Source organism: Mesoplodon densirostris, chromosome 4 (genome assembly GCF_025265405.1).
Source record: "Mesoplodon densirostris isolate mMesDen1 chromosome 4, mMesDen1 primary haplotype, whole genome shotgun sequence".
Taxonomy (NCBI): Eukaryota; Metazoa; Chordata; class Mammalia; order Artiodactyla; family Ziphiidae; genus Mesoplodon; species Mesoplodon densirostris.
The window spans coordinates 148405015-148422346 of NC_082664.1; the positions used below are offsets into that span (position 1 = coordinate 148405015).

Consider the following 17332-nt stretch of genomic DNA (forward strand, 5'->3'; position numbering starts at 1 on the left):
AGGTGTACCCTCAACCACTGCGCCACCAGGGAAGCCCTATACTTCAATTTTAAAAAATGAAATGAAGGGCCTCCCTGGTGGCGCAGTGGTTAAGAGTCCGCCTGCCGATGCAGGGGACACGGGTTCGTGCCCCGGTCTGGGAGGATCCCATATGCCACGGAGTGGCTGGGCCCGTGAGCCATGGTCGCTGGGCCTGTGCATCCGGAGCCTGTGCTCCGCAACGGGAGAGGCCACAACAGTGAGAGGCCCACATACCGCAAAAAAAAAAAAAAAAAAAAATGAAATGAAGAAAATTCCATTTATAATAGCATCAAAAAGAATAAAATTACTTAGGAATAAAGAAGTACAAGGCTTGTATACTGAAAACTACAAAACATCACTGAAATAAATAAGTTGAAAAATATCCCATGTTCATGCATTGGAAGACTTAATACTGTTAGGCAGACGGTAGTCCCTGTTAAGGGTTGAACTGTGTCCTCCCCAAAACGATACGTTCACATCTTAACCCTAGCGCCTCAGAATGTGACCTTATTTGTAATAGGGTCATTTGTAAATGTAATTAGTTAAGATGAGGTCATACTGGAATAGGGTGTGCCCCTAAATCAATATGGTTGGTGTCCTTATAAAAAGATGCTAGGAAGAGACAAGAAAGGATTCACCTATAGGTTTCAAAGGAAGCATGGCGCTGAAGACACCTTGATTTCAGACTTCTAACTTCCAGAACTATGAGACAATAAATTTCTATTGTTTTAAGCCACCCAGTTTGTGGTTTTTACTATGGCAGCCCTAGGAAACTAATAAAGTCCACAAATTGCTTTATGGATTCAATGCAATCCCTTTTAAAGGCCCAACTGCTTTTTTTTTTTTTTGCAGTAATTGACAAGCTGATCTTAAAAATTCATATGGAAATACTGAAGACCTGAATAGCCAAAACAATCTTGAAAAAGAATAACAAAGTTGGAATACACACAGTTCCTGATTTTAAAACTTTCTATAAAGCTACAGTAATCAAGACTGTGTAATACTGGCATAAGGATAGGCATAAGTTAATGGAATAGAATTCAGAGTCCAGAAATAAACCCTTACATTTATGATTAACTGATTTCCTACAAGGGTGCCAAGACCTTTCAATGGGGAAAAGAACAGTCTTCAACAAATGGGGCTGGGATAACTGTATATCTACATGCAAAAGAATGAAATTGGACCCACTACCTCACACAACATACAAAACTTAACACAAAACAGGTCAAGAACCTAAACATGTGAACTAAAACTACAAAACCTTTAGATGAAAGCATAGTTGTAAATCATAGTGATCTTGGATTAGGCAATGATTTCTTAGATATGATACTTAAAGCATAAGCAACCAAAGAAAAAAACAGATAAATTGGATTTCATCAAAACTTAGAACTCTGTGCTTCAAAGGACACTATCAGAAATGTGAAAAAACAATTCATAGAATGAGAGAAAGTATTTGCAAATCATGTATCTGATAAGGTCCTAGAAATCAGAATATATAAAGAATTCTTACAACTCAACAATAAAAGATAAATAATCCAGTTTTTAAATGAGCAAAGGATTTGAATAGACATTTCTTCAAAGAATATATACAAATGGTCAATAAGCACATGAGCAGATGCTCAACATCCTTAACCACCAAAGAAATGCAAAACAAAACTACAGTAAGATACCACTTCACACATATTAGGATGGCATCATCAAAAAAGGCAGTTAATAACAAGTTTTGGTGAGAATGTGGAAGAACTGGAATCCCCATACGTTGCTGGTTGGAATGTAAAAGGGCGCAGCTACTTTGGAAAACAGTTTTGCAATTTTTCAAAAAGTTAAACATCAAGTTACCATGTGACCCCAACAATTGCACTCCTAGGTGATATACTCAAGTGAAATGAAAACATATGTTCACACAGAAATTTTCATACATTTCATAGCAGCATTATTCACAATAACTAAAAAATTGAAACAACCCAAATGTTCATAAACTGATGAATATATAAACAAAATGTGGTACTATCCACACACTGGAATATTATCCAGCCATACAAAGGAATGAAGTACAACATGGATGAACCCTGAAAACATTGTGCTAAGTGAAGGAAGCCAGACACAAAAGGCCATATATTATACAATTCCATTTATATGAAACTTCCAGGCAAATCCATAGAAATTAAGAGTAGATTAGTTGTTGCCATGGGCTGGGGGTGGGGAAATGGGGAGTGAATTGGTATGAGGCTTCTTTTGGAGGTACTGAATGTGTTCTGAAGTCATACAGCAGTGAGAGTTGCACAATTTTGTGAATATACTAAAAACCACTATATTTATACTTCAAAAGGGAAAATTATATGGTATGTGAATTATATATCAATTTTTTAAAATAAGATGTTGGGACTTCCCTGGCGGTCCAGTGGTTGGGACCCCATGCTTCCACTTCTGGGGGCACGGGTTTGATCCCTGGTTGGGAAACTAAGATCTTACAAGCTGCACGGCGTGGCCAAAAAAATAAAATAAAATAAAAACCCGGGAAATCTTTAAAAATAAAATAAAATTTAAAAAGATGTTATACAGGCTGCAGTCATCTGAAAGCTTCACTGGGGCTGGAGGTCTGTCTACTTCCAAGATGAGTTTCTTACATTGCTGTTACCAGGAGGCCTCAGTTCCTCAGTGTCTTTGCAACATGGCAGCTAGCTTGCCGCAGAGCAATTGATCCAAGAAAGAGCAAGGAGGAGGTCACAAAATATATCGATGACTCAGTCTTGGATGTTACACACTATCACTTCTGTCATGTTCTATTAGTTATAAGGGAGTCACTAAGTCCAGCCCATAACCAAGAGGAGGGATGAAACCTACACCTCTTGAAGGGAGGGGGCTTTAATAATGTGTGGACACACTTTAAAACCCATCACATATACATGTAACATATCTAGGACACAAAAGAAACTGACAACAGGGCTCCATGTGCAAAGGGGGAACTAGAAGGCTGGAGGACATGAGTTGGATGGAGATTGCTCACTGTAAGCTCATTTTTATCTTTTGAATTGTGAACCATGTGACATGCTGCCTGTTCAAATAATTAAAAACAATCTTAAAAATTTTTTTAATTCATTTTCTTTTAAGAAGGAAAATAACTTGCTTTGCTAGCTGAATTTGTTAGGTTGAAGTCCTAAATCAAATTGCACTTTTATAAATAAAAATATATTTTTATATATTTATATTCAACTATCCATACATACATACACATTTTCTCACTCCCTAGCTCCTAACAGCCAAGGTTTAACGAAAGAAAAAACTGGAGGGCTTCCCTGGTGGCGCAGTGGTTAAGAATCTGCCTGCCAATGCAGGGGACGCAGGTTCGAGCCCTGGTCTGGGAAGATCCCACATGCCACGGAGCAACTAAGCCCGTGAGCCACAACTACTGAGCCTGCGCGTCTGAAGCCTGTGCTCCGCAACAGGAGAGGCCGCAACAGTGAGAGGCCCGCGCGCTGTGATGAAGAGTGGCCCCCGCTCGCCGCAACTGGAGAAAGCCCTTGCACAGAAACGAAGACCCAACACAGCCAAAAATAAATATAACAAACAAACAACAACAACAAAACTGGAATCCTTCTTTGGGTTCTAAAATTGGATAACCTAGATGAAATGGACAAATTCCTAGAAACACACAAATTACCTAAATTAACTGAAGAAATGGAAAATCTCACTAGACCTATAACAAGTAAAAACATTGAATCAGTAATCAAAAATTTCCCAACAAAGAAAAGTCTAGGACCACATGGATTCACTGGTAAATTCTACCAAAAATTTAAAGAACAATTAACACCAGTCCTTCTCAAACTCTTCAAAGAAATAAACGAGGAGAACACTTTCCATCTCATTCTATGGGGTCAGCATTTCCCTAATACCAAAGCCATATTAAGACCATCACAAAAAAGAAAATTACAAATCAATCCGTTATGAATATCAATGCAAAGATCCTCAACAAAATACTAGCAAACCAAATTGAGCACATTAAAAGGATTACATACCATGACAAAGCGGAATTTATAATAGAAATGCAAGGGTTCAACATAAGAGAAAAATGAATGTAATATATCACAGTAGTAGAAGAAAAAAAAACATACTGTCATCTCAATTGATACAGAAAAGGCATTTACAAAAGCCAACACTCTTTCATAATAAACTCTCAGAAAAACTAGAAATAGAGGGAAGATTCCTCAACATGATAAAGGGCATTTATGAAAAAAACCGCAGCTAACATTATGCTCCACGATGAGAGATTGAAAGCTTTTTACTTGTAATTTCATGAATGAGACAGGAATGCCTGCTGTCACCACTGCTATTTAACACTGTACTAGAAATTCTAGCAGAGCAATTAAACAAGAAAAGAAAAAAAAGGCATCCAAATTGGGAATGAAGAAGTAAAACTATCTCTATCTGTAGGTGACATGATCCTACACATGGAAAATCCCAAGGAATGTACAAGAAAGTTACTAGAGCGAATCAACAAATTCACCAAAATTGCAAAAATCAGTTGTTTCTATATACCAGTGATGAATAATTAGAAAAGAAAACTGAGAAATCAATTCAATTTACAATAATATCTATGTGTGGGTTTTCCACACCAAGCAATTCACCAGTTCTCTGTAGACACCAACTGGGTGCCCTACAACTTACTTCACTTCTGACACTCACTACCCAGAGTTAGCGCAGACCCCACAGATTAAAATCTCAATCCCCCTACTTCAGAGGCTTAGTCACAAGTTTTGAGTCCCCAGGTTACCCATACTTCTGTCTGATTCGGCTACAAATTGGGGGTTCCCATGACCCCATCTTAGGTTCAGTAATTTGCTATAACAGCTCACAGAACTCGGAGAAAAACTTTACTATTACTGGTTTATTATAAAGGATACAAATGAACAGCCAGACCAAGAGGTACATAGGGTGAGGTCTGGAAGGATCCTCAGCACAGGATCTTCTGTCCCCAAGGAGTTTGGGATGTGCCACCCTCCCAGCACACATTCACCAACCTGGAAGCTCTCCAAACCCCATCACTTAAGAGTTTTTATGGAGGTTCAAATATGTAGACATGATGAATTAAATCATTGGCTATTGGTGATTAACTCAATTTCCAGCCCCCTCCCCTCCACAGAGGTCAGGGGGTGGGGCTAAAAAGTTCCAATCCTCTATTCACATGGTTGGGTCCTCTAGCAACTAGCCCCCATCCTGAAGCGATCTACAGCCCACCAAGAGTCACCTCATTAGCATAAACTCAGGTATGGTTGAAAGGGGCTTATTATGAATAACGCTCAGGAAATTCCAAGGGTTTTAGAAGATTTTATGCCAAGAACTGGGGAGAAAGACCAAATATATATTTCTTATTATACCACAATAGCACAATCTAAAAGAATAAAATGCCTGGGAATAAATTTAAGCAAGGAGTGAAAGGCTTGTTCCCTGAAAATTATAAAATATTCCTCTAAGAAATTAAAGAAGATCTAAATAAGTGGAAAGACATCCCATGCTCATGGACTGAAGACTTAATACTGTCGAGATGTCAATACTACCCAAAGCCATCTACAAAATTCAGAGCAACTCCTATTAAAATTCCAGTGGGCTTTTTTTGCAGAAATGGAAAAGATGATTCTCAAATTCAGTGCATGGAGTCCATGTAATAGGCTGAACTGTATTCCCCAAAATTCATATGCAGAAGCCTTAACCTCCAGTACCTCAGAATGTGACTATATTTGCAGACAGGGCCTTTAAAGAGGTAATTATGTTACAATGAGTCTGTTAGGGTGGGCCCTAGTCTAATCTGACCGGTGTCCTTATTAGATGAGGAAATTTGGATACACAGAGACCAGGGCTATGCATGCATAGAGAAGAGCATGTGAGGACATAGCAAGAAGACAGCTAGCTCCAAGGTAAGAAGAGAGGCCTCGGGAGAAATCAAACCTGCTTACATCTTGATCTTGGACTTCTATCCTCCAGAACTGTAAGAAAATAAATCTCTGTTTAAGTCTGTGGTATTTTGTTATGGTAGCACTAGCAAACTTATACAGCCCAGGTAGACAAAAAAAAAAAAAATCTTAAAAAAGAACAAAGTGGGAGGACTCACTACAAAGCTCACTACAAAGCTACAGTAATCAAAACGCTGTGGACTGACAGAAGGACAGACTTATAGACCAATGGAATAGAATTGAGAGTTCAGAAACAAACCCATACATTTATGGCTGATTTTTGACAAGGGTCTCAAGTCCAATCAATGGGAAAGGAATAGTCTCTTTAACAGATGATGCTGGGACAACAGGACTTCCATATGCAAGAGAATGAAGTTGGACCCCTACCTCATACCATATACAAAAATTAACACAAAATGTATCAAAGGATTAAATATAAGGGCTAAAACCATAAAATTCTTGAAAGAAAACATAGGAGTAATTCTTCATGCCTGTGGATTTGGCAAAGGATTCTTAGATATGACACCAAAAGCATAAGCAATAAAAGAAAAAATAACACATTGAACTCCGTCAAAAGTTAAAACTTCTCTGTATCAAAGGACATTATCAACAGAGAGAAAAGACAACCCTCAGAATGAGGGAAAATATTTGCAAATCATATCTGATAAAGAATTAATATCCAGAATATACAAAGAACTCCTACAACTCAGTAATACCCAATTTAAAAACTGACAAAGAACTTGAACAGACATTTCTTCATAGAAGATATACATATGGCCAATAAACACCTAAAAAGATGCTCAACACCACTAATCGTTATGCAAATGCAAATCAAAACTACAATGAGATACCACTTCACACTCACGAGGATGGCTATTATCAAAAAAACAAAATCAAAACCAAAAAAATCCCCAGAAAGTAACAAGTTTTGGCAAGGATGTGGAGAAACTTGTACACTGCTGGTAGGAATGTAAAACAGTGCAGTTGCTGTGGAAAATACTATGCAATTTCCCCAAAAAATTAAACATAGGTTTACCACATGAATTAGCAATCCCAGTTCTTGGTATATACTCAAAATAACTGAAAGAAGGGATTTAAACAGATATTTGTACACCCATGTTCATAGCAGCATTCTGCACAACAACCAAAAAGCAGAAGCAACCAAAATGTCCACCAAAATATGAATGGATAAACAAAATGTGATATGGGGAATAACGAGTTATTGTTTACCGAGTACACGGTTTTTGTTGGGGATGAAGAAAAAGTTTTAGACATAGTGATGATGGTTACCATAACACTGTAAACATATTTATTGCCTCTAATTGTACAATTATGAATGGTTAAAATAACAAATATTATATGTTAAAAAAAACTTTACCACAGTTAAATACAACTACCAAAATTCATGGAACTGATGATGATGGTTAACTCTATGAGAGTGAGTAAAATTCACTGCTAACAGTACTGGTTCAATAATTGACAGATTTAGATATTTTCTACAGAATACGTATTAATGAGTAACATAATGAATAGCACAGGTTTTAAACACTTTACATTTCTGCAAGCTTTGAAGTCTGTCCAAATAAGCCCTTTCTGCTCTGCACGTATTTCTATCAAAATCAGCTGTAACATTAGCTCAGCCAATTCCCACTTCAGATTATACTGAATCAGTGATTTCTCATCTTTAAAAATATTCTCACCTGTAGTTGTTCTATGCAGATTATTCTAGAGGCTAGTTCTTTAGACTCTTCAAAGTTGGCACTGACTCTTGCATAAACAGCTGAACAGTATTGGTAACATTTTTTGACTCATCAAGAACCAAGGAAAACCATTCAAAATCATTTGCCTTGTTTTCAATTGACTACTGATATTGCTCCCAATGTTCTCAACTCTTTAAGCAACCATTCTCACCCCTTTAAGCAACCATTCTCACCCAAAGGCTAATAGTTTTAAATAAGTTTACTTACTCTGTACACGTTTCTTCCAGAGAAATTAACTCACCATTGGTAAACAGCTTCCCTTGCCTACCGAATGAATGGGCTACTCATACCTTAAAAACATAACATTTAAAGCAGTTTCTTTTTCTTTTTTTTTTGATGACACAATTGCATATGTATTGTTTAAAATGAGAACAGGCGAGTTCACAAATTACTTCTGGACACTGAAAAATGAACTCTGGTTGCTTTTCTTCTGGGCAGCACCTAAACTCTGGCTGCTTTTTTTCTGGGCAGCATGTAAACTCTGGCTTTGCAATATTTCAGGTACATTACAGTCTTCTGAGAGAGGCCCAGTACTTCAGAATCCCTGGGGTGGCCAGAATGCCTCTGGCTTTTTCCGCATCCAGCAAAGGGCTCTCTCCGTACTCCTTCAGCCACTGGCAGAACTGATGGACCTGGTGCTCCTCAAACTCCTGGAGCTGCCTCTGGAAGCCCAGGTTGGGGTTTGCACAGGGCATCTTCCCAGTCGAAGTCGGTGACCGTCATGATGTATGCAACCACCAGAGTCACTCCTGGAGACGCCGGCCAGGCAGTGAACAAGGCAGCCCTCACCTTGCAGGCGGCACTCGTGGATGAATTTAATACTTTCTTTGAAATGTCTTGTCAGGTTTTGAGATGGTGAATCCGCTGCTGGAATGCACAGGTATTTAACCCCCTCCAATGTTGGCCTGGCGCTGTCGTGCACAGACAGAATGTGTGTCACCTTGTTCTTGCTCAATTGCTCTGCATCTCTGGCATCTTTGAAGTTGCCGATATACAGGCCAGGCAGGATCTTGTTCATCCCATTCCCCATGGCGGCCGCGCGGTCTAGCACCCAGGGCGCACTGAGGGCATGTTGGAGCGGGCGGGGGAGCAGCGGGCGGGCGGGGGGCACTGCACGCCCGCAGCGTAAACAGCAACACGGACCGGCGGCGCCCAGGCCTCTCTGTCCACTGAGCTCCTGTCCCCCGCGCCCCCCGCACTCCCCGGCCGCCCGGCCGCGGCCCAGGCGCCCCTGCGGTAGGGGCTTGCAGCGCCCTCCCCTCCCCCTCCCGGAGAGAGCCCGGCGCCTGCCAAGCCGGCCCCCGGGACTTGTGGACACGGTTCCTAGGGGCCCGGCCGGGGCACAGGGATTATGTCTCCCGGGGGCCGGGGCACAGGGACATGACTCCTGGGAGCGGGTCCCTCCAGGATTATGGCTCCTGGGGGGCCCGGGCCCAGGGCACACTCGCACCCCCGCCCCGGCCGCCGTTGCCCTGCGCGTTCCGTTGCCCTGCGCGTTCCGAGACGGGGTCGGGCGGAGGGGGTTCTCTTTTTTCTTTAACGTTAAGTATGCACTAATAATTTTTTAAAAATTAAATGTCACGATATGGTGATAGGTATGGCCCTCAAAACACGATTGAGTTATAAATGTATAACTGCAACCTGTAGTGCAAAGTGATAACACTGCTGTGTACTGTCTCTGTGGCAACTATTTAATTCAGCCAGTGCATCAGGAAAACAGCCATCTACAATTTGTAAACAAATGAATGTGGCTGCACCCCAATGAAACTCTGTATGTAGACACTGAATTTCGTAGTTTCCACAGGCCACAGTATTCTCCTCTTGTTGTTGCTATTGTTTTAAAGCATTTAGAAATGTGAAAACCATTCTTAGTTCATGGCTTACCCACAAACAGGCAGCTGCGCATAGTTTGCTGACCCCTGCAGTTGAAAAAGAGAAAATGAGCTTTACTCACATTCCTCACAATTGAATCCGGTTGTTTTTTTCCAGTATCTAATGAGGAAAAGCGACAACCTCAAGTAAAGTAAAAAGAAAGTTACACCTCCAAGTGCTAGTTCTCTGAAACTATGGATAAAATAATCAAACATCTGACAAGTTTAATTTAGAAAAGAAGACAAACATAACATTTAAAATGACACATAATAACAGGGAGTTTTCCTAATTATGAGAGAAAAACTGTAATTAAATACTAATAAAGTTAAAAATATTAACAACATAGGCAATACAGAGAATATGAATTTACAGATAGAGGGAAAAATTTGTGCTTCAACTGTTAAGAGCAACAACCTGGGTTTTGATTTGGATTCTACAGAGAGGCTCTACACCTTTCACTGCCTTGGAGCTATTTTACAACTCTGTAAGTTGTAGATACATGATAATACAAATAATTCTTATCTATAGACAAATGCAAATAAATAAATTCTGTTGGGTAGAGGTTCAGCTGACTTCCCTCCTGTGGAAGCAGTCTTGTGTCCATTTATAAATTCATTTCAACATTCTTTTACTCCAAATTTGTCCTTGACTTCTCCTTTGAACTGACTGTAACATCTCAGTTCTCTGAGTTTTTAAAAATGCTTAACATGTGTTCATTTTATATCCATCTGTATGAGAGCCATTTCACTTTGTTGAAAATTATACTTTAACACAACTAAGGGCAATATAGAAAAAAAAAAGATAATTACCTCCAAAACTTTCCTGGGGCACTTTCAGATCTTGAAGAAGCAGAGTCTGTGACAGAGAAGGCAGAAGACTCTCTTGTCTATTTTATGCGAAGAGCATTATCGGACCCCAAACATGGGAGACGGCACCGAGGGGCAGCCAGTGCTAGTCGCTAGGCTGGCAGCTTCCAAACCCAGCTGGGATTGGAACTGCCAGCAAGTACCTGTGAAAACACCCGCGCAGGCCCCACCCACCTCCTGAAGCACAAATCACGGCCCAAATCAGGGGCAGGGCCTGGCCACCTGCTTTTAACAAGCTCCACAGGAAGTTCTAATGAGCACAGGTCTTATTTTACAGATGAAAGAACTAAGGCCTAGAGAAGCTCCTCGACTCTGATGGAGGATAAACAGCTTCTTCGTGCCCAAGTCGGCTCCCTCCTCCTCCCCCGACCCTTCCCATCCCTCATCTAAATTATCCAGAGCACAGGGCTTAGAGGTAGAGGAGCCACGAAGATGTGGAATAGCAATGACACTGCCTCCTAGTGGGCGAGTGTGGCAAACATCACAGCAAACGGCCTTGTTGCTGGTTTGGCATTTTGTTAATTTTCTTACCCATTGGTAATTTTAACTCAGCTCTAATTTCTCCCCCATACAGAAAGCCCACCCCTTTCCTCATCACTGACACCAAAAACCAAGAGGAAAGGCTTCTTTATACGGAGCTGTATTTAGAAGGCAAGAGTATTTGCTGAAAATGCCCGACTCCACACCAAAAAATGGAAAGAAAAAGTTTTAAGAGAAAGCTCTTCCTTACTGTACAATACTAATAAATATAAAGGTAATAATGGAGATAAAATATTAATAGATGCTATAACTAGTGAGTGAAAAGTTGAAGAACAGGATATTTAGCTTTGAAATACTTCCTTACAACTTACAGTGGAGAAACCTGACAGATGCCCCTTAATCCAAGTGCTCAAAGTAAACATCACTAAAACTCACCAAGTATTCTGTGCCTCCCAATATGATGCATCAAGTACACAGTATCGCTTCTGTGGTACACATCTTCCTTGGCTCATGATGGGGTTATGTTGCAATAAACCCATCGTAAATTGAAAATACCCTAAGTCACAAATACATTTAATACACAACCTACTGAACATCATAGCTTAGCTGAGGCTATTTTTAATGTCCTAACACATTAGCCTACAGTTAGGCAAAATCATCTAACACAAAGCCCATTTTATAATAAAGTACTGGGTATCTCACGTATTGAACACTGTACTGAAAGTGAAACAATGTTTGTATGGGTACAAAAAAATAGTTAAGTGTATTGGGTGTTTACCTTTGAGATCACATAGCTGACATGGGGCTGTGGCTCACTGCCACTGCCCAGAATCATGAGCCCTGCCACGTATCACTAGCCTGGGAAAATACCAAAATTCCGTATTTGAAGTAGTTTCTACTGAATATATATCACTTTCACACCATCCTAAAGTCAAAAAATCTTAAATCAAACCATTTAAGTCAGGGACCATCTGTATTCCTACAGAAAAAAGCTCAATTAAATCTAATTGTGAGCCAACATCAAACCCAAACTGAAGGACATTCTACAAAATCAGCCAATACTTTTCAAAGACAGACATGGAAAGAAGGCTGAAGGACATGAGAACTAGATGTAGTAATTCTGGGATGGATTCTGAACCAGGAAAGAAAACTATGGAAGATATTATTGGGAAAATTGGCAAGATTTTACAATGGACTATGGATTAGGTAACAGTATGATTATCAATGTTAGATCTCCCGATTATGATCATTGATCTGCAGTTATGCTTGTTCTTAGCAAACTGACAATAAAATATTTGGAACAAAAGGGCCCATCTCTAACTTGATCCTAATGGATCAGGAAAAAAAAGTGTGTATAGAGACAGAATATAAAGCAATTGGGGCAAAATGTGAGCTGAGGTCGGGTGAGTATTTTAAAGTTCTTTGTGCTATATATTCTTGCAACTTTTCAAGTTTGAAATTGTATCAAAATTGTTACAATTTTTGTATTGCTACAATACACATTTTTAGGATGTTTGTTGCACATATCTGCCTGACAGAACCAGATGTGCAAGGATCAATGGAGAGCCAGACTGACCTAGGTCCTGCCACTACCTTGCAGAGATCTTGACATGCACACGTACACAAACAGGCCCAGCTCAGCCCAGGACAGTCAAGCAGAGGAGCCTGTGCTGCAAGCTGTCCTCCCACTGCTCAGCAGGGACCAGCCCAACCCAGCACTCTCCACAACAGAGTTGGACCCACAGCCTCAGCAGCTCCCCAAGCTCAGATCCACCCACCCGGGATCCACCCAGTGGGATCCACCTAGTGAGCTCGGCCTCCCTTGAACTGACACATCCCCTTGTCTCACTGATCCTCCCCCACACATCCATTCACACTCATTCAATCTCCTATGCTCCAGGTACTGGTCTCCACACCCACCCACAGAAAGCCCAACCCTCACACACGTGAGGAGAGTTACCCTTTCAAGACCGGCAGGTTCATTAACCCAAACTGCATGTACTCACAAGAGGCTGAAGCGCAAACAAGCAGGGCATACAGGGTGAGGAGAGAAAGGAATCCCCTGACTTTTCTCTGAAGCCAGAGTGTGTGCTCAGGGCCTGGAAGGACCAACAAGGGTAGAGCTGGCAACCAAAGCAGTGATGCAGGTGTCCAGGCTCAGGCCTCCTAATACATCCATAATCTGTATGGGCGCTGCCCATAGGCCACTTACAGATGCGTCACACTGCAGACTGCTATTCTTCAGGATATTTCTCCCTCGAGAAAGAATTCCTGCCCTTAGCTCCACCGGCACCCAACCCCACAGATGACACAGGCACGGTTGTTGTCCGAGGTTTATTGAAAATATTACAGCACAGCAGAAAGATTCAAACGGCTCCACGTGGTGTTTTGAAATTCATCCCAACTGTAGGCTGAGTGACCTGCAGGTTGGACAGACTGCCAAAGTCCTGGAACAATAAAAAGGGGCTTAGTGTGGCTGTACTGGTGAGATTTGTGTCCAGAGCCCCGGCACCACCGTTAGTCTATGCTTTTGTCAGCCTCAACAACCTTGGGGTCAGATTGGTGGGACCCTGCAGAAAACCAAGAGAACCTTCTCCTCCCCACCCCAGAGCAATAAACTCTGTAGGGGGTCTACCTGCGATCTGAAGGATCCTCCAGTCAGCCACGAAAGAGCTATCCTGTGCACTTTAAGACGTTTAACAGCATCCCTGGACTCTATCCACTAATGTCTGCTAGTATCCCCCAGCTGCGACAACCAAAAATGTGTCCAGATATTACCAAATGTTCCCTGGAGGGTGCAAAATCTGTCTCTTTGAGAATCACTACTCTTAAGGCATATACAGTGCCACTTCATTTCCAAGACCAGCCCTCAGGTAGGAGGCATCACTTATGCAATCAACATTTGTGAAGGGCCCGGGTAGAGTAGTGGTGGGACAAGGTCAGGGCCCGCCTTTAAGGTGGCTCAACCTAAGTGCAAAGAACCCAAGAGCATATGTATAGCTGATTCACTTTGTTATAAAGCAGAAACTAACACACCACTGTAAAGCAATTATACTCCAATAAAGATGTTAAAAAAAAAAAAAGAGAGAACCCAAGGACCCACCATATAACCAGAATTTAATTCCTCATTTTATCCTCAAAAACCAATTTTACAGTTGAAACTAAAAATATGCATTCCAGAGTAGTATTTCAGGAGAAAATGATCTGTAGCAGGCTTTAGCTGTACTGGTTATGTTTTTCTGAGACTAGGTGGTAGTATATGGGAGTTCACTCTATTCATTATCTTTTTGAACATCTTAGACATTTCATAATCATAAAAAGGAAAAATAAAGTTGCTCTAAATCACCAACTGCCTCCTGGACTTTGAAGCTCATGCTTTCCCCGAACTGCTAAAGTACTAAGATATGTCACAGAAGAGACACATCAAATTGTACTGAAGACAGCTGAACTACCCAAGTAGTGCCCAGTTAGCAACTGGAAATGAGACCACAGCTCATTTGAGTGGTTAGCATACAGACACAGAAGTAAGCAGGCAGACTGAAAAGAGAACTAGGGGTGGAACCAAGGGGGTAAATGTGAGAAGCCAGCCACAAAATTGAGAAGAGAACAGAAGGAACTGAGAGAAGGGGTGTTCTGGAAGTCCTGGGAGAACAGCCACTGGATTTGGGAGTTATCCTCGTGTGGAGAGCAAACTGAACCTTCAGTAACTAGCTAAGCCCACTTCGGAAGCAGTCTAGGTTAGTGGTTGGAAGGGTGGATGGATTCCCATCCCTGCCACCTACTAACCTTGAAGTTACCATTTCATCATCTATAAAATGTAAACAACAGGATGTGCCTCATGGGACATACTGAGGAAAAGGGAAACGCCATATAGAAACGTTGAGATTACCTGATATATTTTAAAGACTCAGTAAGTGTTACCTAGAGGTATTACCCATAGTAGAAAGCTACTGATGGTTGGTGACCAGGGAAGCCCTCCTTTAGGAATTCAGCAAACACTTACCAAGAGCTTCAGCATTTCCTTAGTGTCAGGATCTACTTCAATGATTTCCTGATCCAGGGCTGAGACCTAGAAGGAACAAGGCAGGCCCCAAATAGCAATGAGTTATCTCTCACCTTCCCTGCCTTCTCTCCAAGATTCTTAAATGAGGGACAAAAAAAGGGGGTGGGGGATGGGGATGGGTGGTATAGAGAGAATACAATAGGATCCCTCGAATTCAGTATTTAGAAAACCTTAAGATGGGGTTTATACTTCAGAAATACTATGCTAGGGCAAATAATCAAACCAGAAGACATAAGTCACCAAACAAACATCATTAAAAGGCTCACATGTATAAAACAGAATGGACTTACATGATCCCAACAAGGCAGAACAGAAGCTAACATACAGGCAGGTAAATTATAGGCACCTACAGCTGGTCAAGGGGTATATGGAGACTCAGCTGAGGTACCTTTGAAAAACCAGGTACCTGAAACGGTTCTCAGGAACCTGCTTTATCTTTCAGGATGAACAAGAGGTCCAGAATAAGACCCAGAAAGTTTACCTCAGGCACGTAATTATCTCTCCTCTCTCTCTCCTCCTCCTGCAGCTTGATGGAGATACCTCTCACTGGGCCTCTCTGAATCCGCTTCATCAGATGTGTGACATAGCTACAAAGAACAAAATGCCCAAGAACACACACTGACTCCCACTGGTACCCAGAAGGTCTGGATGTGTATTTTAGTTCTCTTCCCGCAGTGAGAAGGGACAGGATTCACCTTGGGGGCCCCGACTCCGAACCTCCTACACACACAAAACCTCCACACGCAGCTCCGCTTACCTAGGCATGCCTGTCCCTCTGGTGTCGCACATCCTCTCTATTCAAATTCGCTTTCAAAGCTGTTAAGTACTCCCAACAAACTTTCACGACCCCTCCTCCTAGCCTTCATTTTCTTTACTTCGAATTCCAATTTACATAAGTTAGCATTAAATCACGTACGCCCTTACTTAACGTTAGTCTTCCAGTGGTCGACTGTGGCTAACCTCATCCAAGCGCCACCGCCAGTCAAACCGCCAAATACAACGCGAACATAAAACAACCCCGCCAAGAAAACCGGCAAAGGCACACCTCCAGCGCTCTTCTCGGAGCAGCGGGAGACTAGTGCTAACCCAGCTCCCACGACCCACCCGCGGGGGCACGACTCTCCGTCTCCCAGCAGGCCCCGGAGGCCGAGCGCCGACTGAACTCACCCTGCGATCTTGTTGCGGAGCTTCTTGCTGGGAATGATGGCGATCTCCTCGCATACACGCTTGTTGGTGTGGAAGTCGTTGCCCAGGCGCGTGTAGTACTTCTCAATGATGACCCGGGCCGCCTTCTTCACGGTTTTGGTGCGAACGCGGCCCTGCAGGTGGAGAACAGAGGATCACTCGCGACTCAGGAACCCCCTCCGGGGAACAGCAGTGTCATGCCCTGACCGGAGCGGGGTTCGTGGGCTGAGTCTGAGCCCAGGAGGGGAGAAGGCCGGCGGGCAGAGCTGGAGCGCGGGGTCAACGCGGAAGCCAGCGGCCCACGGAGGCTCCGGCCTCACAGGGTACTGCGCCCCTCCTCGCGGGCTGGGGGCCGCGCAAAGCGGCGGATGGAGCACGATTGTGGGGGATACCAGCTTGGAAACAAAAACACCTACCATGTCGGCGGGTCCTTAGTAAAAGAGGAAACAGGAAGTACCAGAGAGGCCTATAAAGCACAGGCCAGAAAGCCGCTTCCGCCTAGTCTGAGATTCGCTGAGCCGAATGTAAGCGCAGCACAGCGACCCCTAGCGGGGCGGGGCGGAATGGAACGGAAGTATGGCCAATCGCCATCCAGTAGGCGTGGCGAGTGGCTGACCCGCCCCGCCCCGCCCCGCCCCGGGTGGTCTTACGCACGTTTCTCTAGACCCTTCTTCAGTGGTTAGGTCGCCCATTAAGTGCCCTAGATTAAGAACGGCGGCGCATCTCTCCCACACATGCTGGGGAGAGGGATGAAGGCTTAAGAGCCATCGGGAAGGCGGGAGCGCGGAAAAGTGAGGAAGTAGGGGATGGCGCCGTGCACAGGATCCCCACCCAATCCATGGGTCACAGACTGTCTAGCCTGGTGGAGACACAGGTACAACTGGGAAAGAATTATCTCACTTCTTCCGAGTCTTTGCTCAAACATCACCTTATCAGAGGAGCTTTCCCTCCAATTTATACAAAGTAACACTGCTATCCTTTTATCATTTTTTTTTTAGCCTTGCTATCCTTTTAAAGTTGCTCTAGTATTTCTTAGCACGTCACAGTAATTTGTCTCAATTTTCTCAGCTAGGGATGAGTTCCATGATAGTATGGCTGTTTTGCCTTGAACAGTGCCCAGCACAAAACAAGTTCTCA

The 17332-nt window shown here is 42.6% G+C and overlaps 1 protein-coding gene and 1 pseudogene across 1 annotated transcript; both read right to left on the reverse strand.

The window, feature by feature from the left end:
* Positions 1 to 8201: 8201 nt before the first annotated feature.
* Positions 8202 to 8783, reverse strand: LOC132487602 (dual specificity protein phosphatase 22-like; annotated as a pseudogene).
* Positions 8784 to 13267: 4484 nt separating this feature from the next.
* RPS17 (ribosomal protein S17) lies at positions 13268 to 16707 on the reverse strand. Its single transcript, XM_060095334.1, has 5 exons — positions 16612 to 16707; positions 16178 to 16329; positions 15492 to 15597; positions 14951 to 15016; positions 13268 to 13394 (listed from the first exon to the last, which is right to left on the reverse strand). Exons 1-5 carry the CDS (start codon positions 16612 to 16614, stop codon positions 13314 to 13316), a joined length of 408 nt encoding a protein of 135 aa, XP_059951317.1. The 5' UTR covers positions 16615 to 16707; the 3' UTR covers positions 13268 to 13313.
* Between the last annotated feature and the right edge of the window lie 625 nt (positions 16708 to 17332).

What these genes read in the sequence shown, in the direction of transcription:
- RPS17 (XM_060095334.1), bottom strand. An exon ending in CTCCGCAACAAGATCGCAGG is followed by an intron (nt 15,598 to 16,177) that starts GTGAGTTCAGTC and finishes TGTTCTTTGTAG; the next exon opens with CTATGTCACACATCTGATGA. An exon ending in GAGATAATTACGTGCCTGAG is followed by an intron (nt 15,017 to 15,491) that starts GTAAACTTTCTG and finishes TGTTCCTTCTAG; the next exon opens with GTCTCAGCCCTGGATCAGGA.